This window comes from Drosophila yakuba, chromosome 2R, assembly GCF_016746365.2.
Source record: "Drosophila yakuba strain Tai18E2 chromosome 2R, Prin_Dyak_Tai18E2_2.1, whole genome shotgun sequence".
NCBI lineage: Eukaryota > Metazoa > Arthropoda > Insecta > Diptera > Drosophilidae > Drosophila > Drosophila yakuba.
This window is the reverse complement of record NC_052528.2, coordinates 5,075,907-5,101,809: the sequence shown is the minus strand read 5'-3', so window position 1 is coordinate 5,101,809 and position 25,903 is coordinate 5,075,907. Positions and strand designations below refer to the sequence as shown.

Genomic DNA, 25,903 nt, shown 5'->3' with positions numbered 1-25,903 from the left:
ATGTTCCATGCTTACATATGTCAGGAAACAAAAACCATGCCACACACTTACCGCCTTTTTGCAGAGGCCGCAGAATTCGTCCTTGCAGGAGGGACAGTGAACGGACACAGAGAGCACGGCGGCTATGTTTCCGGCCGCGGCACCTGTGCTTCCGTTTCCGGCCGCCTCCTGCTGGGGACTGTAGCTCTGCGAGGTCGACGGCGACTCGTCCATTTGGCAAATGGCGCTGGACTGGCCGGGCTGTGCTGCTGCACCCACCGTGCAGATGGTCTCGCAGCCAGCCCGCGGACACCAGGTGCGCGTCTTGTCCAACTCGATTTCTGAATGAAAGTGTAACATTTATGAAAGGTCTCTTAGGCAACTGTTTAGGCAAGGACTCACCTCGATTAAGGCGATAGCGATGGTGCTTCTTCAGCAGATTCGTTGTGGTTAGGTTCGCTATCTCGGGCAGGGAAATGGCGCCCTGGGCCGGGCACTTGGCGTCCGGACAGGAGATCTCGTAGGCGCCCTCGGAAATCTCAAACTCCACGTAGGCTCGCATGCACTGCAAGTAAATAGAAGCAGGCGATGAATTAGCTAAACAATTTGCACGTCTTAAGCCTAATCGCACTTAAGCCGGGAAAATATATCTTGATATATATGAGCTCTTGCTCACTCCCACCCTTTTTGGCAAGGGAAAAGTTTGTCAGGGCATTTAGCAACTTTGGCTGGCATAGTTTCGGCCAGGAAAACCGCATGGCCCACCACAAGGTTGCGGCTGTCGGAATTATTTCATTTTCACTCGCACACAAAAGTTGCCGCCTGTGCGGAAGCTTTTATAAATAAAGATTTAAAAGTTTTCCTTTCCTTCATGGCACATTAAAGTAATGGAATTGCAAACGGAACCAAAGGAAATACTCAAATGCTTCGACACCAACCATATTTTCCCTTTTCGGCCACGCCAGCAGCAAATGAAAGACGGGCAAAAACGCTTTTGGAGAAAAGTTTCCGAGTCCGGAGCACAAAAAGTGTCTCCTGCGGCCAACTCCCCTCCTTTTGGCCAACTTTCTGTTTAGCCGTAAATAATTAAAAGTGAATTTCTCCTTTCTCTGGACGGCTCGGCTCTTCCTCGAATTTGGGCTACTGGCAACTTTCTGTTTGCTTTCTGCAATAATGAAACTAGATATTCCGCTCAAATGAAAGAAGTTAAAGCAACTGCATAGAGCACTTTGCAAATTTGTGTGCACCTAAGCGAATTGGAAATTATTACATTTCTGCAGGGTTCAGTCATAAAAGCGTAGAACAAGGCTTGGGGAACAAATATAAATAACAGTGCTTTAAGAACGCATTTTTTATATCCAGCTCAAATATAACGTTTTACTATAAAAGAAAGAGTATTTTTTAGTTTTAGAAGTAATTTCTCGTACATATGCAGTGCAGTTTTTCAGCGTGCACACTATTTTCCACCCAGCTCCGCGTAATCCCAGCGCTGAAGGCTTCACCTGGCCATCAGTCAGTGGGGCCACAGCAGCCACAGCCTCCGGATTTGCGATGCGCGGTAAGGGGAGCTGGTAACTCGGTACTGAAAGGTGGAAAGTAGGAGCGGCATGATGATACCGTTGGGCCAGATGGCCGTTTGCCAGCTGGTGCCACAATTTAGTGGCCTGCAGCCCGGATTGTGGTGCAGCTGAGAGCTACTGGCACTTCCCGGCGTTCCTTTGTGGGCCAAACTCTGTGTACTTTTCGATTTATCGGGACTACAAATACGGGCGGGGATTATGGCTTCGGCACACAAATTTATTGATAATACGTCAGGCGGCGAAAGGCTTAATTAAATTCTTGAAAATCAATACCAAAGAATTTAATTTCGCACCGCTTCACAGGGAGGCCAAAGTGACAGGCAGATGGAAAACTGTTGTTGTCGAGCAAATGAATGTCGGCTATGACCACATAAAACATTTATGAGACCAGCAGCACAGCACAGGCAGCACTCGATTGAAAAGACAAATTTTCCGCTCCCAGGCAGCAAATGGCAAACCATGGCAACCTTTGTGGTCCACAATTGGGCAGGCAGGCCATTTAAAAAGCCGACTGCCGCAACAAGATTACAAGCACAGCGAGACTCTTGGGCTTGTGTATAAATTAGTATTAATTATGTCAGCTGGCGAATGTTCAGGGTCGTGAAATATGGAGGAGTGCCACGCGGGGGGACGCAGAAAGTTGGCATTTAATATGCGAATTTATTTTATTTTATCAGCTGCAGCTCGCAGGAAAAGACAGATGACTCGGTTGCCATATACATATACATAGTTATTGCTGAATAATTCTGATATATGGCTGCTGTTTATATTCTCCTTGAACTGCTCTTTTCCCCCTTGGCGCTCTTTCCTAGCATAATGGAATGCTCAAATGAAACGTCTGATTTTGTTTACTTTGTCTAATGATTTTCTCTTTGAATGCAGAAGTTTCGTTTTAAATTATTTACGCTTCGAAGCTACTCAATCAAAGAAGGGCATTGGCTGCAAAAAATTATAAGAAAACAAGATGGAAAAAACTTGTATCAGTATATCAGCTCAAAATAAAATGTGAGTAGATTATAATCTTTAAAACTGAACAACGAATGGCCCACATCTAGTACTCAATACCAAATTCACTTAAAAATAAGCTGTAATAAATAAATAATTAATGTCCTTTGGTTTCACCAAACGAACCTCGTTCTTAGCATACTTTTCTGCGCACAGCCAGGAAATTGCGAGAAATTGGAAAGACATCGTGTATAAAGAGCTTAATGAAAGGCGCAGACCCGAAACCCACGAGCTCAAATACACACACCAACTATCCCGTGTAATCCTGGCCAGCAGATATTGCCAATTACACGCACGCTCGCCCGGAATGAAAGCGAGCAACTGGCGCCGCGAAAGCCACGAATCTGCCAGCTTTAATCTAACTCATTAGCAGCGACACTTTAATTAATATGGCAGCTTGTCCTTGGCGGAGTCCTGCGTCGCACGTCCTGAGATGACAGGATCGCTGACCGGCAAATGAATTGCTATGACAACGTGCACAAGACGCGTCATAAATGCAAATTTATGGCATATGATTACATTAATGTTCTGGTGCCCTGGTCCATCGCCACCATAAACTTTTAATGCCGCATTTTGATTTAATTAGCCTGATGTACACGAGCAGCGGGGCCGGGGACGTGTTGAATGCCAATTAGCCATGGATGCACAGAAATAAATAGCTCATTAAATGAGTCGCTGACTTGACGCGAAAGAACACGATTCACGTTGTAAATATAGTCATAGTGAGGATCCTTACAAAATAAGTCGTTAATTCTCTTTTACACAGTATTAATTAAACTTTTAGAGAAGGAGTCCTCTGATTTCTATCTTATAATGTTTTTCCACAGTGTAGCTGAGTCGGGAGCGTCTTGAATCAACGTCAGATGTGTGGCGTGATCTGTTTATAGTTTCCAGCCAAGTTGGCATAAAGTCAATCCCATCACAAAGGAGCAGCACAACATTGTCGGCGTCCAGGATATTAGACGCGGGTAGTAACCCAATCCGCTTGGCAGTAAACTTGTTGTTCTGCCGGGCTTGCGACATAATATTGCGAGTGTTTGTGTGACAGGAAAGGGAGGCAGTGGGCGTAAATAGTACGAGTATATAAGGTTTGCTTTTAGAATTCAGCATGCGGCAGTGGGGATAAACATTGGAAATTTAATGATGGTCCCGTCAATTGAAATGCAAGCGCAACAAGCGACAGGGCAGCAACAGATATAAAGATAGTCGAGCAGATAGAACGAGGACAGCAGTGACAACGCACAGAACTGGGGGATAGTAACGCACTTTAGATGCTCTATATGGCGTCTGTAAGAAAATATTAAGATAGCCTTTCCAAAGGCAAACAAAGCTTCCGTTTTACAAAGATACTCTATCCAAGTTGTTAATATAAGAGCTCCCATTGGTTGATTGGAAACCCCAGATTCTTGATACCCTATAATCCAGGAATAGCAGCCATTGTTAGACCTTCCAACGATGGCCATAAATAATGAGATGGCTCTGGCATGACCCTGAACTCTCCCTATTTTGCTGGGACATGTCCTGCGCCCTGGGCACATCGAATGAAACCCATTTGTATTGGAAATCGTCATAAAAGCAGACAGCCAGCTCGCAGTCGAATTGAGATCCTGCATATCCACCTGCTTCTTTTTGGCACCCTTGCTTCGCTGTTTGTGTGTAAAATTGAATTTAAATTGCATGTCCAAAGTTGCACTTCCGTTTCCGCTCCCCTTTGCACTGGAGCACTGAATTTCAATTGATTGGAAACGCTCGGGCATGACTCTAGTGCCAGACCCTGATAATGCCAGCAACTATTTTGATAACACAAAATAAAGGGGAGAAGAACTGAAGAGGCAAGAGTTTAAATTCGAGACCGAAGTCTCAGTTAAGCGGATTTTGTTAAATCCTCTTCCATCTCCTTTTAGGTCTATTTTTGCGGCTAAAAAATGAATTAAATTATGCTAAGAACTTGAAAGCGGGCATAGTAAATTTGGCCAAGTTTATGTTTCATTTCGGTGCAAATACTTTTAGGGAATTACTGAAAAAGCCTGAAAACGCCAACGCCGATACAAGGCTGAAAACAGCTGGTATCAGCGGTGGCAGAGGCAAAAACGTTTTTCATTTCCGGTCTAGACACAAAATACAAATTCAACTGGCTTATTCAAATGCAATTTGTGATTGCTCTGCTGACCGGCCAGTCGGTCAGTCGACAAAATGAAATGATGGCTTTTAATAGACTGATTTCCCAGCATTTCCAGCACCATATTTTATCTGCAGCTGTCAGGCACGGCAAACATCAAGGATTTTGGAATTCTTTTAAGCGCTTTTAACACGCCACATTACTTCATGGCCTCTGGCTTGAATGGCCGATATTGGATGGCCATTAAATTTCAATATCGTGCTGTTGAATTAATTTACAGTCTCCGATGGCGACTGCAAGCCACTTCATGTGAATGGAAATTCGATTCGGATAAGAGCTGGCCTTTTTAGTTTTACACATTTAGCATGATTGCACCATTTACTGCAATGCCGGCAAAGAGTGTACAATTGTATATTGTTTTCAAGGAACAAATGTAGCGATGCATACAGAATTTACGTAGAAATACAAATAATTGGTACTATTGAAGTACGGACTGCAGGCATGATTGCAAATTGTTTCTTTCACTTTATCAGTTTTATCGTAATATTTTGAATGCCATGAAGACAGGGCAGAATGCTAGTTTATAAGCACTGTTTGCAACCGAAGAATAAGTGGCATTTGAGTTGTTGTGAAAATGGTCAATGACACATTTTGTTCAGTATTTATTCAGCTATATTTTTCTACATAATTTAAGAATTTTCATTTCATATATGTTATTTCAAGCTTTTCGTGAAATAAGAGCAGTGAAATGTAAACTAGTCACGTATTGACTTGCCACCTCGAATGGAATTTCATATCCTGGGATCCTGCGAGTGCCCAAATTTATATGGCGCACTCGACGGCTTTCGTAAATACTTCAAATTCACAGGTGAACGCGTTTTTTTGACAACTCGCGAAATGAGGAAAATATGCTGCTGCAACGGCATCCGCGTGTAAAATGTGTAAATGCAATTTGGCAACGTTGAAGGCGCTGATGTCATCGCAAATTGAATCAAAATTCAATTTGACAGCGCGTATGCTCTTCTCGTTTTTTATTTTCGCATCGCAACAGAGTTTGGCACCCTCCTTAGTCAAGTTAGTCAATTAAAATTGAAAGAAGGGAAGTTGAATAACGCAATTCACACTTGCACTTGCACAAATGCCGGCAAAAGCCGTCAAAAGTTTTTCAATTTCGGCGAGCGGAGGGCGAAAGTCAAATATCTGACTGGTGTAAATGATATATAGTTCCACATCCTTGCAGTTACATTGTACCGCTCTGGGGGAAAACTCTCTATTTGCACAGATCTCCCGGGAGTATGAGGTTGGAAATCCTACTGCATTTTTTAGCTAGATTCGACAAAGTCTAAACTTTTGGATGTCCCACTATAAAATACCGAACAGCATCCAGCATCCCGGGCAACAAAAAGTATGTATAAATATTGAAAGAAGTCGTAAAGAAAATGGCAAGTAGCAGTTGCAGTAGCGGTTTCCATTCGAGGAGCAACTTTTGTTGCGTTTCCGCAGCCGAGGGGCAAAGTTTTCAGCTTGTTTGCAACTTGTTTCGCCCGAGCAAAAAGCAAACTGTGTTGCTTGTCATCAAATATGAGCCAGCAGTATGAATATCTCCGTACAAGTTTCGGGTATTGCAGTTCTGAATGCTGGAATTCAGCTGATAAACCAATGCCTTTATGCTATCACAGGCAGAGACGCCAAGAGTTTCGGCATCTTGTTGCCCAAAGAGCCTGTAACACAATGCCAGCCAGATACCACAAACCATTCTGCTGAACTACAATACCCAGTTAACCACGTTCCTTGCTACATTTTGTTTAAGCCCGGTCAGCGGAATTTCAGTTCCAATCAAAACCTGCGGCAACGTCAGCATTCGGCGTAACTAGGCCACCAAAGGTTAAACTACCGACATCCACAAAACAAACATGGCCAGGGTTTTTCCGACATATCTTTGCTGATATTCCCTGACTTTTGAACAACAGTTGCTGCGGCAGTAACTTTGACAGAACATGACTTTTTGAGAGTGAAGATAGTTTGTTGAAATTTGTGCACATTTGTCAGAGTTAATATAACTGCAACCTAAATATTAATTCAATTTTCTTTAAAAGCCTTTATGTAAAGACCATTAAATGATTTCCTTTGACTATATAAAAGCAAAAAAAAAAAAAAAACGAATGGAAGTAACTTTCTGCATAGCTACAATAACAAGCACAAAAGTGACCCTTTCTGCTGAACGCCATAATTGAGTTGAAAGTCAATGGAAATGGAGAAAGAACATTCACAAAGTTCAAGGCAACACAAAACATTTTCAGGTCGAACTTGACTTCATTTTCCCCGACAAAACCCCGAGTTCTCATCGAAACAAATCCATGCAGCAATCAAGACAGTTTAAAGCCCGTTGGTCTGTCCAACTGCCATACGCAAATGGCTGCGAGTGCCAGTGACCACAGGCCACTCATTAAGTGGCCAAAGCATTTGGGCCTGCCCGGATGGCTTTTACCCAGAATGCCTGGCCAACCCGGCCATTCGCAATTGAGCAATCTAAGCTGACCGGCGATTACAAGGAGCGGGCACTGCATTGCCCCGCCGACCGACCACTGCAGCTGTCCACTTCCGCAGCGATAAACCGGACACTTCCGTTCCGTTCCGGCCAGAGTAGATACACATATACATTCGCACAACAGAGGATTGGCGACAGGACGGACACAAGTGCTGCGGACAGAAGTGACCCTTGACCCTCGGCTGGTCACATTCAGTCCGCAATTTTACTGCCAATTTGCTGCATTAATCGCTCGACAAGCCGAACAAACAGCAAGCAAACATTTGTCAGCCAATTCGCTACGAGCCCAAAATTCCAATTTCAATTTCTCTCCCCCGAACCAGCGAAAAGAGAAACAATTCATTATTGGAGCACACATTTGCGTACCAAATGAGTACAGCAACAAAAGCCAAAACAAAAGAAAGTAAAACAAAAACCCCAAGAATTAACGTTCCAAATTCTCAAACGGATTTGGCCAATTTTCCACACGTTAGCCTAATGCTTGCGGTCGAAGTACACTTTAATTTTTGGCCCAGAGAATCGCGCTTACAGAGCAACAGAGCAGCACAGCAACAACAGATGGAAACTGAGGATCCGGAAATGACGCGCTGGGCGGGGAAAGTGGCTGACCCGACCGGAAATTGCTTTCGCCGCCTCTTCGCCACTCTTTCGCCTCCCCAGAGTGCTTTTGCATTTCTGCTTTTCGGCGGAGAGCGGCATCCAAACGTCAACAAGTTCATAACCAAATCTGAAAGGGCGAAATTTCGCACTCAGCAAAAGTGCATAATGTAAGATACACATTTCTTCACGATTTCAATTACCAGAAAACATGGCTTGCAAAGGATTCAATTTTGAGAAATAGAAATCAGAATTACTGAAATATATTTCGTTTTTAACTGTTGTAATTACTATTATTATTATTTTTGCTTTCACTACGAAAGCTAAGCTTAATGTTTTTATAGGAAAGCGTATGTTATTACGCAATGCAATATTTTCCAGTGCAGGGGAGCCGCTCCACCCACTCATTTCAACCATAGTTACAGCCCATTTCAAGAGCTCTTCTCGCGCGCCTCTCCAGCCATAAACATTTACATTTTACAATTTTTTTTTGTTCTGACAGATACAGATAGAGTGCGCGAAAAAGGGGGGTGGTTGGCGTGCAGCGGAGGTCAGAGGTCACGCTCCCCCCACATTGGTTTGCATGCCAGTCACGTGCTCCCCTTTGCTTTAGCTTTTTATTTTTATTTGTTTTCTCGCTTTGCTTCAAGATGCTAAAATGTTGACTGCAATTACAAGGCGAGGAGACCCAAGCGAATCTTTGGCCCCACTTTCCCGGGGCGAATGTCTTCGTTTGAGCCAGTCTTCTTCGCTGGCAGTCATAAATTTTCACTGGCTATTCACTGGGATACCCCAACATGCAATGCCTGCGGGTGGCGGGTTGCGGGAAAAGTCTGAACAATGGGGCGCCAATTTCTGTCGGGAGTAAATCTAAATGAAATCATTTCAGTCCTTGTTTCTCATAAATTTCTAAATCAAATGCGAAGTTAAGGGAGGCCAAGGACAATAAAGTTTGATCCTGTTATCCCGTGTTTTTCGAGAGATTCGAATTGAGCTGCCAAGTAAATTCACTTTAATTTCAAAATAGCTTTAATCTTCTCCTTCCGCTTCCAAATTGCTGCTGTATTTTTTGCATGTTTGTGTATAAACTCAGCCCTTCGCGTCTCGTTCACACTTAACGCGTACCCTCTCTTTTTTTGGGCTGCATCTTCCCTTTTGAATTTTGAGTACTTGATAGCAATTTGTTGTCGAGCATTTTAATTGCTCGCGTGTTGTTTCGCTTGGCTTTTCCCTTTGAATGCTCCTGCCTCGTGTAGCCCCACCGCAGACGGTGGTTCCCCTTTCTCCCAGCCACTTCAGTGTAAATTCCATTCACACATGTGCGCTATATAGCGCATATAACACATATAACGTATACGCAGCGTTTATGGTACAGTCAGGTGGCTGTTCTTGTTTCAGGCTGGCTTTTTCCGTGTTAATTTACTTTTCAGCTCGTGGCCATCGGAAAAGGCAGCAGGAACAGCAGCCGAGCAGCTCAATTAACACAAAAAGGAAACCGAAACGGAGAACGGGAGCGGGAATGGGAATGAGAGTCCTGCAGCATCCGGTAATGAAAGGAGCTCCACCACACAGCAACAAACAAATTGCAAAATGAGGCTCCTTTCCCGCAGGAGCGAAATGTGAGTTAAACAAATAGAAAGCGCCCTCAAACCCAAGAAGAGGACTTTTAAAGAATGTGACACATGAACGCAGCAGGGGATACTGCAATGGAAAGCTTCTTTAAAAACCAAGAACATCTAAGAAACACTTCGAAATATTCGATTTGCACCTAGTATTTACTGTCAATGAATTGCCTTCTTTGGTGCCACTGGAGCATCTTTAACCTGTGTGCGTGATACGAGGTCCAAGTCGCCATCCAAATTCGCTGAAGGAGACATGGAATTCAGGCCAGACGACGTCTGTGTCTGGTTCCCTTTGTCCGCATCTCCTGGCCCACTGTCCGAGAACCGGTCTTTCTTCTAAATCTATTACACACACTAATGAGAAATGGCACAGAAACTAATGCACACAGAATCCACACGACACCCAACCACTTTGGCCCCTGCTCCACAGTGATGGGACATCAAATGGCAGAGTTTAAACCTCATCGCTGGTGCATAAATTTCTACCAGTTTAGTGCTCCTCCAGCGTCACTCCCGCGTCATCAGGATGCGTTGCCGTCCATTCGAGCATGTTTAATAAGCGTCGCCATTTTTCATGCGCAGTCAGCGGAGGAGCAGCTCGCATCCACCCACCTATGGACCCACCTCCAACTCCGGGATGCAACATGCAGATGGATGGGTTGGCCGGGACAACCATGAGAACTATGAGTGCCACGTGAAGAGTTTGCTCTTAGCAAGCCAGTTGCAAAATATTTGAACTGCACAACGAGCGTTCAGCGAAAAAATGGCAGCCACAAACCGCAGAAATTGTGGAAATCGGATGTCGAAGTATGGTGGCATACAGGGTGTACTTAATGTACAAGTAAAACGAACTGAAATACACTAAATATATACTATAAATTATATATGTGGCTCAATAAAATCATTCCTTTAGGATTGAGATAATTGGAACTAAAACTCCGACGCCATGTCATTTTATCCATGCGGATCATAAAATACTCGAAACATGCACTTCAATTTCGCACATCTGCGATAGGAATTAATGGCGAGGCGACGAATGCAAGGCTTCCGTCGAAGCCCAATAAAGATATGAATCTCTGGCGAAACTTTCCCCCGGGTGCAGGGAGCAGCTAGCATCGACTCAGCTCAATTTATATAACATTTATCATCCATTTGCCTTGGGTGTATGCGCCCCAGACTAAACGTGAATTATGATGATGCTGCATAAGAACGACATAGCGTTTCATAGTGGAATAACATTTTTTCTCCGAGGATTGTGCTGTTCTGGCCATTTTGTTGATGCCTGACTGGTATTTTTCCTGCTGCTGCTTCTGTTTTTTCTGTTTTTTCTATGCATATATGTATATATGTGTATGTACCAAGAGCGGAAAATTTGTCAACTCAGTGAATCGTAAATGTTATATGGAGCGAGACGCGCACGTGGAGGTGGGTAGTGACAAGAGCTCTGAGTAAACAAATGAAAATACTGTTTGCATTGAAATTTCGTTCGTTTGGTTTTCAATTAGGCGAATGCGCCCACTACTGCGTATGAGCAATGTTTGGAAATAATTTGCGGCTTAGGAAAGAAGGAAAAAGAAGGCAAGCCACAAGAGCAAACAAACTGGGAGCCACACACTTCCACTGGCTGGCAGCAGTTTAGTTTAAGGTTGACAAATGGCCTCGGCCAGGACACGAAGACATGGCAGTACATCTGTAGCCATTAGACACGTAGCCGGAAGATCCTGGGATCCTGGGTGAGTGGGGACCGGGGCTGTGGGCGTGGTCCTCACGTCCTTCCGGCGGGCATGTCTCTCCATCAGGTGTGCAGGTGAGAGTGTGTGTAATAAATTTCATCTGCACACAAGTTGAGCACCAAGCGGAGCAACAACGAAATCGAGAAAATGAAGCTCGCTTATTTAGTGCCTTTGTCTAGTGTTGCCGAAAGTTTATTTAGCCTTTTAGTGCACTGCGAAAAAGGAATAACTAAAGCCTGGTCTGAGTGTTTTTTTATGACTCCATGAAATACATCTGTTGAATATACACTTGAATTCACGTATTATTTATGTATTTTGGCAACTTGGGGTTCGATTTAGATCCGCCATCTTCCAAGTGACATTGCCATACAATTTAGGACGAAATGATCTCCTTTTTCTGTCAGTGCTTCTTCTTTTTTTCAGTTTCTTGCAATGCAGTTCTTACGTGTGAACTTCGCCTAATTTATTTATGCTCAAGAAAGAATTATTCCCGGCACCAGATACATGAAATTAGATTCACTGGCAGCTAAATATATATAAATTCTTTGTGCCTTTAATGTGTTCTGTTCCTGCTGCACTTTCGCAATCATTTACTTAATTATTTAAAATGCTCCATGCAATTTGTGCTAGCTTCTGCCCTCCCTCCGCCCTCAAGACAAATGCAATTTGTTTATGGCAAAGTAAAGTAAAGGCAGCAGGAGTCCCGGAGCCTGGGGATGCGGCTTTTGTGAGTACGAAAGCAGGGCGCGTCCAAGGCGTCCAGGATACGCAGCGAATTTTGCTGAAATTACTTTGAAGCGGCGAAAATGGTAGGAAGTGCTGAGCCAGCCAGCCAACCAGCCAGGATCTCAGATGAGTCACCTTGCAGCCTTAACCCCTTGCTGACTACTTCCTTCCATATTTCCGCTTCTCCAGCAAATTGCCATGCAAATTGCGGGAATAAACGAGGCTGATGTTGATGCTGATGCAGATGCAGATGCAGATGCATTTGATGATGTGGATTAGCTTTGCAAATGCAGCTTAATATTCTCCTTTAGCTGATGTAGAAAAACATCGTTAGCTGCAGGGCCAGAAAAATGAGTAGTTTCTTTCTTAAAGAGAATAAAGAGTGAAATAAACTAAAGTAAATACGATTTCACAGACGATAAACAAAAGAAAAAGCAAATCAAATAATTCATTTTGTAGCCAAGAAATTGTTTATAGATTTCATGTATATACAACTAAATCCCCTGTTTTTGTGTTTTAATAGCTCGACAATCAAAAAATAGTTATTGCATCAATCAAACTCTAGCCTCTTTGCAAAATTCTACAAAATTCGAAGAGATTACTAACTAAATAACTCAACCAAGCAGGCGAAATGGTCTGAGTTTATACAAGAATTGAAACAGAACACTCTGCAGCATGCGCAAACTTAATCTATAAACGTAAAGTTATCAAATATATGAAAATACATTTGGCTTTTCTGATTATTTATGCCCAACATTCAGCTTTGGGTTAAGCTGCCAGCCAGCAACTCGCTTCTCACACTTGCAAAATATTGCGTCTGCCTGTGCGTCATTTTTCAATTTTCCCCGCTGGTGCACCTGGAATAAGGAAAAGTCGAGAAAAACTGGGCGAGAAAACGGAGGAAAATGTCCTAATAAGAAAGCTAACATATGCAGCTGAATGTGTGTGTGTGTGTGTGTGTGTGAGTGGGGCGCGCAATCAATAAGATGAGGAGTGGGAAAACCACAAGGAAATCTTCCTGCGGCTTAGAGAAATTTTCCCATTCCCATTTTATGTCTGCTGCGGGCGAATAAAATCACAATCTTATCTGAGGCATGTGGCATAATAATCGTAGCACAGCCAAAGATAGAAATATTCGAATCGCCTAACAAAGCCCAAAAGTTCAGCTTCTTTCATATTTAATGGTAATTGTTTGGTATCAGTTGAAAATTCGAAGACCAGTCGTATTAACTGGTATTTGGTTTCGCTATTCGCTTTAAGCAAACTGCTGCCTAAAAACTTCTGGCCAACAATATGTTTAACAGCTTTTCGGGCTTCAAAACAAATTTCGCTTAACCGAAAAGTGAACTTGCAAACAGACACAATCCCCTGTTGGCCAACTATTTCATTTGTGTAACACCACAATTAGGTGAATCTGAATTTTGCATAAACTATCCTTAAAGCTCTCTGGTTTAAGAGAGAAACTTCTGCTTTCGACATGAAAATAAATATCCCTATTATGTAACTTCGAAAATACAAAAATTGACCTACCTCGATGCAGAACTGGCAGCCGCACTGCTGAAGCGCCATGGCCTCGCCCACGTCCTCCACATCGATGAGGCACAGCTTGCAGGTGAAGCTCTGGAAAGCGGTGGTGGGCGTGGCCGGGGTGCCCACCGAAGGCGTGACATCGGCGGAGGCCAGCATCTCCCGTCGTTTGAGTGCAATGCCATCCCGAACGCAGCATGCCTGCGCCGCCTGATTCGCACTGGCCATGGAGAGCAGGGAGGTAACGGTCAGTGGATATGCATGATTGGTACCAAAGGGCCCCAGTTCGCCGCTCTCAGGTGTCTCAGTGGGCGTGGTAGCAGGCGTCGACGTGGACTGCTGCAGTTCCTGATTCAGATTATTGGCGGAGCTGGAGTGCAAGGTGGCCGTGGTGACATTGGACGGCGGACTGGGACTGGTCGAGTTGGCAGTTGCTGCACCGCTCAGTCTGATTTGGGCATTCACGTTGATATGCGGCTCCTGCGAACGCCGGTGATCGTCTTCCCATCCAGCTTCTAGGTGATTGAGGGCCGAAGTTGGCCTGGGCACAAAACCATTCGACAGGGAGTAACGCGATCCGGAGGCAGCCAGGGATAACAGACTGGAGCAGCGGGAACAGGTACCCACGCCGTTAATGCTGCTCACACTGTTCCGCAAGCGATTTAGTGGTCGGATTTGCTCCACGCCACCAGAGCTGAAGATCCCGCTGCCATGGACCGCCAAGGAGTGACCTTGACTTCGACTCTGGCTTAAGCCGTGAACGTGCCTATGCGACTGCGATTGACGGGTGAGTGCTAGGACTGTTTCGCACTTTCGCAGTCCCGTGTACTGGACAATGGACTGGGACTTCTCCTGGTGCAAGCTGCTGGCGCTACCCTCGCGTCGCATGATGTGCCATATCTTCTGCTGGACCACATTCAAGGAGCTGCTCGAACCGCTGATGCTCAGGCTGCCACGACCATGGCCGTTGGCTAGCTGTCGGCCAGAAGGATCTCGGAGCACGACATCCTGCTCCGAGGGAGTGCGAGTGATCCGAATTTCCGGGGAGGCAGGGCGTTCCCGCTCTGGCACTGCCCCGCCTCCGCCAACACTGCCAACACCTCCGCCGCGACTGCTACTCGCCTTGAGTCCCACCAGCGATTTGAGAAAGTTCTCGATGCGACGCCTTCGTGGCAATTGCCCACCACCGGACAGTCCCAGCGAGCTCTCCAGATCGCCTCCTCCATTCGCTGCCAGTACTCCGCCGTTTCCAGATCCTGCGCCCCCGCCTCCACCGAATCCACCTCCTGCCCCCGATCCGCCAGTGTCGCCATTCGCCGAGGAAATGATGATCTTGCCGCGCGCCTGCGTGTCCAGAAGCGCAACAGTCTCGGCGTCGGCGGAATCGTGGGCGCGGTCGTGGCGGGGCGTGGCATGCAGGGCGGTGGATGCCTTTTGGCTGGCGGACCGCTGGTGCTGCTTTGTGTTGGCCAGATTGTGGATTGGCGAGGAGTCCTGCGAATACATTTAAGGGATTAGTTAGGGGATCTAAAACAAACGCTTAACTTCGATTTTTAACTCTCTAAAGACGTTTATGGGAACCGAAAACGTTTAAGGTTTTGGATAAATCTAAGCCAAGAGTGCACCCACCCGCGAGTCCTGCTCCAGCTCCTCCTCGAGCGCACTGTAGACGGGCGCGTACCAGGAGTAGGAGAGCTGTTTGCGGGCAGACGGAGCCGCCGCTCCCGCTCCACCGGCAACAACGACGTTCGCCGTGGGTGGTGCCGTGTGGCCCGCTCCGTGGTGCTGATGCTGCTGCTTGAGCGGTACGAGCTTGGCTGCTCCACCGGGACCTCCTCCCCCTCCTGCTGATGGAGCGGTGGTCACCAGATTGTTGTTGTAGCTGAGGGGTAGACTGCGCCTTTGGTGCTGTCCCCTAGTGGGCGGCAGGTGCTTTGTGGGCTTCCTGCCCACTCCGTACAAACTGCTGTGGTGCGGGCGCCGTTGCTGCTGCTGCTGCTGATGATGATGATGATGATGATTATTGTGCTGATGATGATGGGTTCCCTGGGTAAGTTCCTTCTTAGTGAAGATCAACGAGGCACTGTTCTTGTTCAGCCTTATGGACCTCTGTTTGTCCACCACCGTGGCCTCGATGTGGGTGAGCAGTGGCACCGTCTCCGACAAGGGCAGCAAGTGCTGCGAGGATGCCGACTCCGAGGGAAAATTGATCACGAAGTTCTCGGCGGCGTCATCAAAGATACTGGCCCTGGCGGCACTCACGCAATCCTCGCTGGACGAGGGACTGCTGAGGGAACTTCTTTTGGAGCGGTTTTGATTGTGGCTCTGATGGTTGAGGTCCTTGGCGTGTTGCTGGTAGCTGCTGTAGCTGATCTTGTTCTCCACCAGCAGTTCCAGCGGTGGCAGTTTGGCGTGATGGTTGTGTGGACTCCGATCCTGGTGAATATCCGACGGATTGGAGGGTGTGGCATGCAAATGCACCTGTTGCACCGGATGCACTTCAGTCGGCTGCAAACCCGTCGACGCTGGCATCGATGGCATCGCCATTGGTGGCCGCATTCTGGCCCAGATTGCACTCGGTCAGGTGGCTTCTGGCGAGGGATGTGCTCAGCTTAACCGTGGCTGGCGACGGCAGCGTCATGTTGACGAAGGCCTATCGGAATACAATAAAGAACCTATAATTATTGCTGACTTGGTAATTCAAATCGTATATTAAACTATGATAAGTTGAAGGGAACTCCTAATAATTGTACTGTTCTAGCAGCTCCTTAAGCGAATCTGACAAGTTAAGCCTAAGCATTAAATAGGAACATTCGCCCCAAAGCTAAATTTATATGAAACCAATATATCCGTTTGCCAAGAAGTACTCCCTACAAAATAGCTTCCATAGCTACCTCTACGAATAACATCCGATTGCCAGCAGCTGCAGCTGCAACCGCATTTGCATTTTCCGATTTATTGGATTTATAGCAATTGGCCGAAAGGGAATCGGGGCTTTTTGTTCCGATTAGAATTGGGCATTGTGCATGGCCTTCCCTTCGGAATTTAATTTGGCCAAATATGAATTTTCCTTTGCGGCAACTGGGATAGAATAGGGGGGAAACCAGGTAATCGATGGATCACAATTAAAGTGACGCCTGAATGGAATCTCCTGCTAATGCGAATGAATATAATTCGATTGTGAGCCGCATAACCGCGCTAAGTGGATTTCAGTGTTGCTCACCTCCAATCGGCCGAATGATTTGATTGAGCTTTCGCATCCATCATAGCGGGAAAAACTCCTGGGGCCTGCCACGGTACTTGCCAGGGTATTTGCCACGGTATCCATATAGCTAGCGCCACTAATGCAGCCAATTTAATGGCAATTAATTGGCAGAAACTCTACAGCAGAAATTTGCATTGCGATGCAACAAACAAGGAAACCAATTTCAATTCGCAAACTCCTCCCTAGGCAAACAGAATAAAACCGAAAACGAAGCGGGCAACGTGGAGGGAAAAGTCTCTGGAGGATCTGCCTCTCCATTTGCATCCAGTCAATTAAGTTTAATTCCACTTTGAGCCCGAATCAGGTGGAAAAATAGCATTTTCGATAATTGAGATAAATGCGCTTGTGCCTTTTCGTTTTGCATGGTAAAGCGTGCCATGCTGATTTTAAAATTTAAATTGTGAGAAAAATAGACACTGTCTTTTTCAACAGCAGAGAAATTTAATAATAGATAATTAATTATATCTTTTACTTTGGTCACACTGGCTTCTTTGTGTTCAGTCGCCGCCGGCTTGGCCACACTGTTTCGCTGAACTCGGTAACCTGCAGGAATTTTCCATTAATTTCGACTTAATTACGGGGGCAGCAGAAACAGAAGCCGCAGCTGCCTCAAGCTGCACATGCCACGCCGCCATTCGAGGTATATTAATTTTTGGCATGCCTGCGCCTAGCCACTCCCCCTGCCGCCCCGACTTCTCACATCCTCCCGCATCAATACAACGCAGCGAAGTATGCAACGAAAAAATGCGAATTACGCATAATTGCGGGGCGCAACTGAGAAACTGTCTTACACGCAGAGAAAATTTGTTGAAGAACTAGATTTCATGAACTTATTCAATGAACAGTTCAAGAACCAATAATAAACAATACCATAATTTGGACAGCATACACAAAATTACCAATTCAAGTTTAATCTTAATTTCCATAATTCCAAGACATTTAATGTCACTATTAAATATAAATATTATTGAAATTAATAAATAGAAAGGAAGTGACAGCAAGCTACTAAGAGATTTCTTGTTGTGCATTTGTACTTTCCCATGCAGGATGAGCGGAGCGAAGGCGAGAAGCCACAAGCCGCAGCGCTGGAAAAAAGCGAGAGATAAATTGCTTGCCCCGCCCACATAAGCGTTTCTACAAGGACCCGTCAAAGGACGAGTGTCCGGGGTGGTACGCGGTGGGCTGTGGGCGGTTGCCGGTGTTGGGGTCGACATCTACAAGACACATTTGCCGCCGAGCTGACACTGACTGCCTGGAATCTGCAGGCAAAATTAATCGTCTTCGGCGCACTTTGTGAATTCACGAAATTTGTCCCTTGTACATTTACACTTAACGCCATTTAAGCGCGGAGAGGCGGGCAGAAGTCAATGCCGAACCAAGATTGATGGAAGTCCCAAATGCAAAACCGCCAATTGTTTTCCAGCTCGTTCAGCCTGCATCCGGTGCTAATTATATCTACGAGATACTGTCAAGTCATCCCGCCATGACATGCAATGAAACTTCAGCTCCGACGCAAAAATCTGGCAATCAAGTCGCAAATCCCGCACAACAAATGAGGTTTTGTTTCATCATCGCCACAACAGACCAACTAATTGACATACATCAATAGGCCAAATCGGAATTAATGAAGAGCCGACTGAACGAGTGGCAAAAACACTGAATTATTTCAGTCAATTACCGCCGGCAATCAATAAACGAACCATACCAAAACTTACCATAATTTAAATGGCCAGCAAATGTACTAGAAAACCAGAATTCCTCGACGAACCTGAAACGAGTTATAATTAAAATGTGTTTTAGAAACTTAAATATTTATTTGAATTTCGTATATAAAAGAGCCCCATAGTTCGGGTTGACCCATATTCAAGGCTCAAATATGCAGCATTTTAAATAACAAAGCAAGTGACCGATGAAAAAAGTTCCCGCCAGGCAGGAAATTAATTTGACACGTAAATGTTATGTGCCCTAAATAATTTGGGACATATATGAAGGCGTTGTTTTAAGTAAACTAGTTTGGATTTATTTATTTTTAGAACTATGTGAAAGACTTCGAAGTTTTGGTTCTACATCAGATGTTGTATGAAATGATATTACTTGGTATAGCGTCATCTAAAAATCTAAGAAATGTGGTAAAAAAATAAAAATGCGTGCTAATCATGAAGAGTAGATAATAAGACCAAGCATGTAATTCAATTTTGGATTAACCTTGCTGGTGATGACTTTTCTTTTGCTTTTTCCGGTATACAACATTGAAAATTACTTCGCTTCAAAGCCTCAATTAATTGTTATTAGACCCGCCCCTAATTTAAGTTAACAACCTTTTGGCCATCATCAGTGGCTGGCTAAAAGGGAATTTTAATTGGCTGTCTGTCGTTGTGTGCAAACGGGTGTACGCATGTATGTGTTTACTGTGTTTGTGTGTGTGTGTGTAAGCGGCTAATTAGACTCGCGACCCTCCAACAAAACCGGAGGCATATGACCACTTGGCTCGGGGTTAAGCCTGGCCAAGTGGCCAAGTGGCCATACGTGCAACTATACGTGTGCTCCATATGCAGTCATATTCATATATATAAATTATATAAAGACACACAGGTCGCCCCGAGAATTGTGCTATGCTTTGTCTACACCCACACACTTGAGGCAAAACTAAGTTAATTGTAATTGCGGCCTGCTCATGACATAACTACCAGTTGTCCGACAGCTTTTCCATCGATTATCGAAGAAGCCAAGAAAAGTCAGGGACACAAGTCGCTGATTCATTTATCAAGTTTCAACGATGATACGTTTTGGCCGATGACAGTAGAAAGTTGTGTAATCACGGCCAAGAGCATGAAGGGAAAGCAAAGAATAAAGGCGAGAATAACACGCATTTGCTGACGTCAGTGAGCGAGCACAAACAGCTTTGGAAAGATTTATCAAGTGCTGACTACTGTCGGCGACCAACAGAGCGTATGTGTGATATTTGTCATCTTTAACAAGGGAGCAGGGAAGCCGTAACAACATTCCCTCTCTCTATTTCTAATTAGCTTTGTTAAAGAGTTTGCTTGGCGACAAAGGGGAATCGAGCGGTTGGGAATATCTCATGTCCAGCCAAAGGATTAATACACAGCCACACCGCATAAGCTGCTTAAGCACTCGGTCCTCCGTCAAGCCAAAGGATTCATACGAGTGACAAACGAATCCGTTTTGCACCACGAGGTGGAATCTCAATTAAGTTGCAGCCAAGTCGAGTTTTAAGTCCAGCCTGCAGCCATTTCTGGCTTCCAAATCTAATTTGGGACTTAAACAATGCCGATTGTCTTCGTAGTTAGACGAATTGGGCAATAAGCCTTCAGACGGTTATATAATTAAACACTCCCAAAGTGAATTAGATACTCTATTAAATCAGCATCTTATGCTAGCAGTTTGTTTAATTATTATTAATTATTAATAGCTTCTTTCGAATGTGTGTTTGATGCTCTTTGATATTTTAAAAACGCAGCGTGCATTTGCGGAATCTAACCAAGCTAAGCAGGCTCTAATTTACCTTTTGAATGCTAATATTTCAGGATTTAAATAAGGAGTGTCAATATGACTTTTGTTGAGCCTAAGATACACCACATTTCCCAGATAGCTAAGGTATTAGTTTTAGAGTGGAGTTAGGAAACATTAAATTTCGCCCACACTGACAGTATTGCCTCTTGGCAAAATCCCAGTCAAGAGTCAAAGCTGCGGACCGTGCATCAATAATCAATGTCGGGGCAATAGGATCGCAATCAAGTACGTGACACAAGGCAGTCAGTCGCACCTGGCACCTGAAAAGAATTGCAGCGAGTCGAGTTGCAATTTAAGCGGGACTCGCCCGCTGGAATTGAGCCTCGAAAATGAGATTTTACATGGCTCACACAGGAGATACACCACGCGAATGCGAATCTTTGAATCCCTTCAACCAAGCCACGCCCAGTTTGGCGAAAAGGGGCGGTAAAACGAGAGGCCCTCGAATGTCTAGACAAGACAGAGGCGGAGATGGGATTATATTAAATAAACAAGATAGAAGATACAAGTGTGTGTGTGGGAGTAGAAAAAGAGTTGCAAGTGCATTACGTATACGCCCTGTTCGCCGCGTAACATAAGTTTTTCAGAGTGAACATCCAAGCTCCCTTAATGACGGCCTTTAAGCCCATGCTTTGAGGAAATTGCACAAATTAAAGACTCACGCGAGGCTTAATAGGGCTCTGGCAATCAGCAATCATTTCGCAAAGTCTCGATTCCGAATATCTGGCTTTTATCTGGGGACCCAGGGAAGTTGCTCCACTGCAGCTGACGCTATTTTCATGTCGCTGCGAAAGCCACAAACAACACAAAAGCAACATCTTGCAACCGCACTTCCTTGCAACATCTGCTCTAATCCAAAGCCCTAACCCCACCCACGCCACCAATCCACTCCAATCCAACCACTCATTGCTTCCACTCCGGGCACAGCTCTCTTCCTTTCATGTGGATCCATTAAAGTGCCAATAGCACAAGGTCTGAAAACTTGATGAAAGAACTGCCATGCGGTGGCTGTGGAAATTCTGGAAATTATGCTTCCTGACAAACTCCATAGAAAGCTGATTTTATTTGGTTATTTTTAAATAACTCAATGCTCTTACAACGCGTTAATAAGTGCACTTTCTGCCATAATAGGCAACATTTTAAGCCAAGTTGAAGGGAAACGCTTTCTTTAAATGTTTAATAGATGTGTAGATATGAGGAGCAACATTTTGCTGAAATGCAATTTTATACTCTGGTGTATAAAATTATGTTCTTAAAGAGCTAATATAAGTTAAATTTTGCGATTGCATTATTGCTTGAATATTTAGTATTGGAGATTAAATGCTGATTAATGAGGCTTACAAACATAATATCCTTTTCGTATAATCAAAGATATGGTGTTCAGCATGACAAGCATGAATTACTAAACTGCTGCTATCACATAGAAAACATTGGTATTTTATTTTTATCGTACTTGCATTCGATATGAAATAGCTATATTTATATCCACAATATTGTTGAGCAGCTGTTTTCTCTCACTTTAAAGGAAGCGAATGATAACAACTGTAATAATTTATGTTTTTATAACTGCAATTGTTTAATCAGTATTAAAATATCGTTGAATAACGTCTACTATGACTAGATGAATCCATGGATACCTGCTATCTTTATTAAACATTGTTGAAACACATTTAACATTTTTTTTTATAGTAAATGAATAGCTATTGCGCTGCAGAAAAAGAAAGTAAATATTGAATAAATGTAGTTATTTTATCAAGTAACTTAATGTGGACTCAAGGCGTTCGCTCACATAAAAAATGTTGTTTATAAACAGCAATATAAAGTTGCCATCGTGACCGGCTGTAACCGTAGATATCGGCTATCTTGAATAAAATTCCCCAGAAGGCAAAAAGCAGAAAACTATTAGGGTTTGAATAACGTAAAAAGTACACTTCCTGCCAAGTTGTACAGTGAAATGTGAGCAGATTGTAAATAATTTAATATATCAACATGGCTTAAATAAAAAGTTGCCAGCATGACGAGACAAAACCAGAAAGATAGCAGGGAAATGCACAAAGGCAGAGGAGCTGAAGAAAAGCATTTCCATGTCGTTGTCATAGTCGGGCGCGCATGATTTCCGTGCTTAACATTTCCTGTTCGAAACTGCCATAAAATGCAGGATGGCAAGATGACAAAGGGAAGGGCTGCGGGCGGAAGCACAGATTCTGGCTCCTCCAGCAGCTCCGGCTGCTCCTACAGCTCCGAGGAATATGTAATGCAAAGGACCAGACAGATGAAACAACAGTGGCTGAATGATAGACACAAGCGGAAGCGAAACTATCTAACAAAACAAACTTTTTCCACAGTAAAATGAACGAGAAAAGTTTCCACCGGGAACTTTAAGAGCCTTTCGGTTTTCAGTTTCGAGTCGAGTTTTTAAGGCTTGAATCAAAACGGAATCGAAGCGTCCTTAACCGTTGGCCAAAGTTTCAGCCACAATGAATTAAATTGTGTCGGCAAAAACGAGGAATTCGCTTTGACTCTGGTTATTACGGACTCACATGGCAATTAGTTTGAATGAAATTCGAAATGATTGCAAGAAATGCAAAGAATAGAATTTTACACCTTACTTCGAGCTCATACAATTTATTTGACAATTGGACTTTTATACAATTCCAAATAAACACACACGTTTTCACAATGTTTACAGTTTACTTTAGCCAACTTAACTTCCCTTGGCGTATCACATTTTTTGCTGCAAGTAAATAAATGCCGTGCGAAAAAAACAAACGTTTAAATTGTCACCGTTTTCTGCTGATTTATGGCGGGCAAAATTAATTGAGAATAAAAACCGAAAGCAGAAATGAGCAAAAAGCTGAAATCGAGCTGTGCGCCTTGCGAAATAAAAACCAAACAGAGTGAAAACACACAGTTCCGAAATTAATTGCACTTGTGAACTTTTGATGCTGTTGTTTGGTTTGGTTTTTCGCCGCTGCCTTTGGCCTCCCATTTGTTACAGCGAATTCAATTAAACATTGCAATCGTATAAACAAATCTACAGCCTCACGCCCCCAAAAAGCAAGTGCGCCCTCGCGCATAGTTTTTAATTGAAAAATGTGCAATTAAAACTCGGGCAATGCATTGGCGAAAAGAGAGCGCCACACAACAGGGCGTATGAGCAATGTACGGTATATATAAATTATATGCCAGAGGCAAATTAATTAAACCACTTAATTTTCGCACACATTCAATTACTTTACACCGAATTTAATTAAGCGCATATATGTTCTTTAATCTTGGAAGCCTCGAATACATTTTGAGAATGACGGCTGTCGCTGCGATAACCAAACAAATGGCAAGTAAATAAATATGAGCGCTGTGTTGATATCTCCGGGATGCTCACATTTCCCATAATTTGGCACATGGCATTATAAAATATTGACAGCAACACACACTCCCGCACACACACCAGCACACACCCTCACGCATACACACACGAACGGGTACATGCCACTATGGGAAATTTGACCACTTTTTCTGGCCTAAATTAATAACTCCAATTGGTGTTATTTGTATGGGGTAACACTAGTCCATATCTTTAATGATACCAAAAATTGTGGGCGTGGCACCGCCCTTTCTATTTTTTGTAAATAATAACTCCACAACGAAGAAAGATATTTAATTTTTTTGTTTGCATTAATTTGTACAAGAACATATCTATACGTACCCCAAAAACTAGGGGCGTGGCACCATCCCTTATATATATATTATTAATTTTCGTAAAGGCTTTCTCTAATTTTGTATGCCTTTTTTAATCTCAGCAAAAACAACTGATTTCGTGATAGTGTTTATATACTAAATTATTTTACAGAACTAAACAACAATAGTACTAATTAAAATAACAAAACAATTCAGCAACCGCCTTGTTTAACTCCCGTTTAGCATGAGATTACTCTGAATTTGGAAAAGTAGGGTTAAGTCCTAAAATCTATAATTTCTCCCAAAATCGGTAAAAGTGGTTTTTTAAATTACAATAATCTGAACAAGAATAGAATATGCTTTAACATGAGGTATATTTCATTGATGCAATCTGCTGCAATCACTTTAAATCTCTATTCAAAGTTAGGCATTATAGAAAATAATACTTTTGTAAAGCAACTAATATTTTTATTATTTTAGTAAATTATTTTATTAAATTACTGGGACAACACTAGTTATACCCGTTACTCGTAGAGTAAAAGGGTATACTAGATTCGTTGAAAAGTATGTAACAGGCAGAAGGAAGCGTTTCCGACCATATAAAGTATATATATTCTTGATCAGGATCAAAAGCCGAGTCAATTTGGCCATGTCCGTCTGTCCGTCCGTCTGTCTGTCCGTCTGTCCGTCTGTCTGTCTGTCCGTCCGTATGAACGCTGTGATCTCAGGAACTACAAAAGCTAGAAAGTTGAGACTAAGCATACAGACTCCAGAAACATAGACGCAGCGCAAGTTTGTCGATTCATGTTGCCACGCCCACTCTAACGCCCACAAACCGCCCAAAACTGCCACGCCCACAATTTTGAAAAATGTTTTGAAATTTTTTCATTTTTGTATTAGTCTTGTAATTTTCTATCGATTTACCAAAAAACTTTTTGCCACGCCCACTCTAACGCTCTCAAACCTCCCAAAGCTGCTACGGCCACACTTTTGAAAAATGTTTTGATATTTTTTCATTTTTATATTGGTCTTGTAAATTGCTATCGATTTGCCAAAAAACTTTCTGCCACGCCCACTCTAACTCCCACAAACCGCCAAAAACTGTCCTTTGCACTTACACTAGCTGAGTAACGGGTATCAGATAGTCGGGGAACTCGACTATAGCGTTCTCTCTTGTTTTTTTTTTTTTATTGAATGTTGCAAACCCCTAATAGAAGACACACTGATTAAAATACTTTTTACAGAATGGAAATTAAAGCTTTGGTTCCAAAGATATTAGAACTTTTGTAACGACAGAAAAATTTAATGTTGCAGATTGTTGTTTTGTGTACGCGCAACAGCTGTTTTTAACAGCTGATTTCTTTGTTGTGGCGCCATCTATTAAAATTTCTGGTATGCAGCACTAAAGATTGGTCAATTATGAATGCGTACACTAAATATTATTGTAATATTCCGACTTTCAGAAAATGGGTTTTGGCCAGAAAAAGGGGTAAAATTTCCCATAGTGCATGCGGTTAAAAGTCGCAAAACACATATTTGCCATTCCTGTTTGCGTGGGTGTGTTGGTCGCCGTATCTATGGATCTTTGGCACATGTGTGGTTGGCATTCTCTGTCAGTCAGCTCCTCTTCTTCCTTGTCCTTACCGCAGGAGCCACTCACACACACTCACACATGGACAAACACACACCTACGCACCTGACTTCTGACCACAGCCTCTCATCAATGTAAGTGAACTTCCATTTTAAAGCTGCGTTTCAAAATATAATACTAGTTTTTACACTACCTTTTAATTGTAGAATATATCTAAACATTGCGAAAGAAAATAAAAATGTTTGTCTAATTTTATTACGTATTATTTTATATGATTGTACTAACCTATGATATATTTAAAATTAGTGATAACACTTTTAGACTTTTGCTGATAATTTGACAGAATCAAAAATATAAAATATTTGAAGTAAATTAACTTAAATTAAATTAAATATGTTG

General features: G+C 43.3%; 1 protein-coding gene across 2 annotated transcripts in view; it reads right to left on the bottom strand.

Annotated features, from left to right (window-relative positions):
• LOC6529368 overlaps window positions 1-25,903 on the bottom strand; it is an 86,129-nt gene that overhangs the window by 2,294 nt on the left and 57,932 nt on the right. For both annotated transcript variants that reach the window (XM_015196822.2, XM_002090337.3), the window contains 5 exons: window positions 18,417-18,469; window positions 15,066-16,089; window positions 13,440-14,930; window positions 382-544; window positions 52-320 (listed from right to left, as the gene is read on the bottom strand). In XM_015196822.2, the coding sequence (XP_015052308.1) occupies window positions 52-320; window positions 382-544; window positions 13,440-14,930; window positions 15,066-15,995 (2,853 nt within the window). In that variant the 5' untranslated portion in view covers window positions 15,996-16,089; window positions 18,417-18,469. The remainder of the gene's footprint in view (window positions 1-51; window positions 321-381; window positions 545-13,439; window positions 14,931-15,065; window positions 16,090-18,416; window positions 18,470-25,903) is intronic.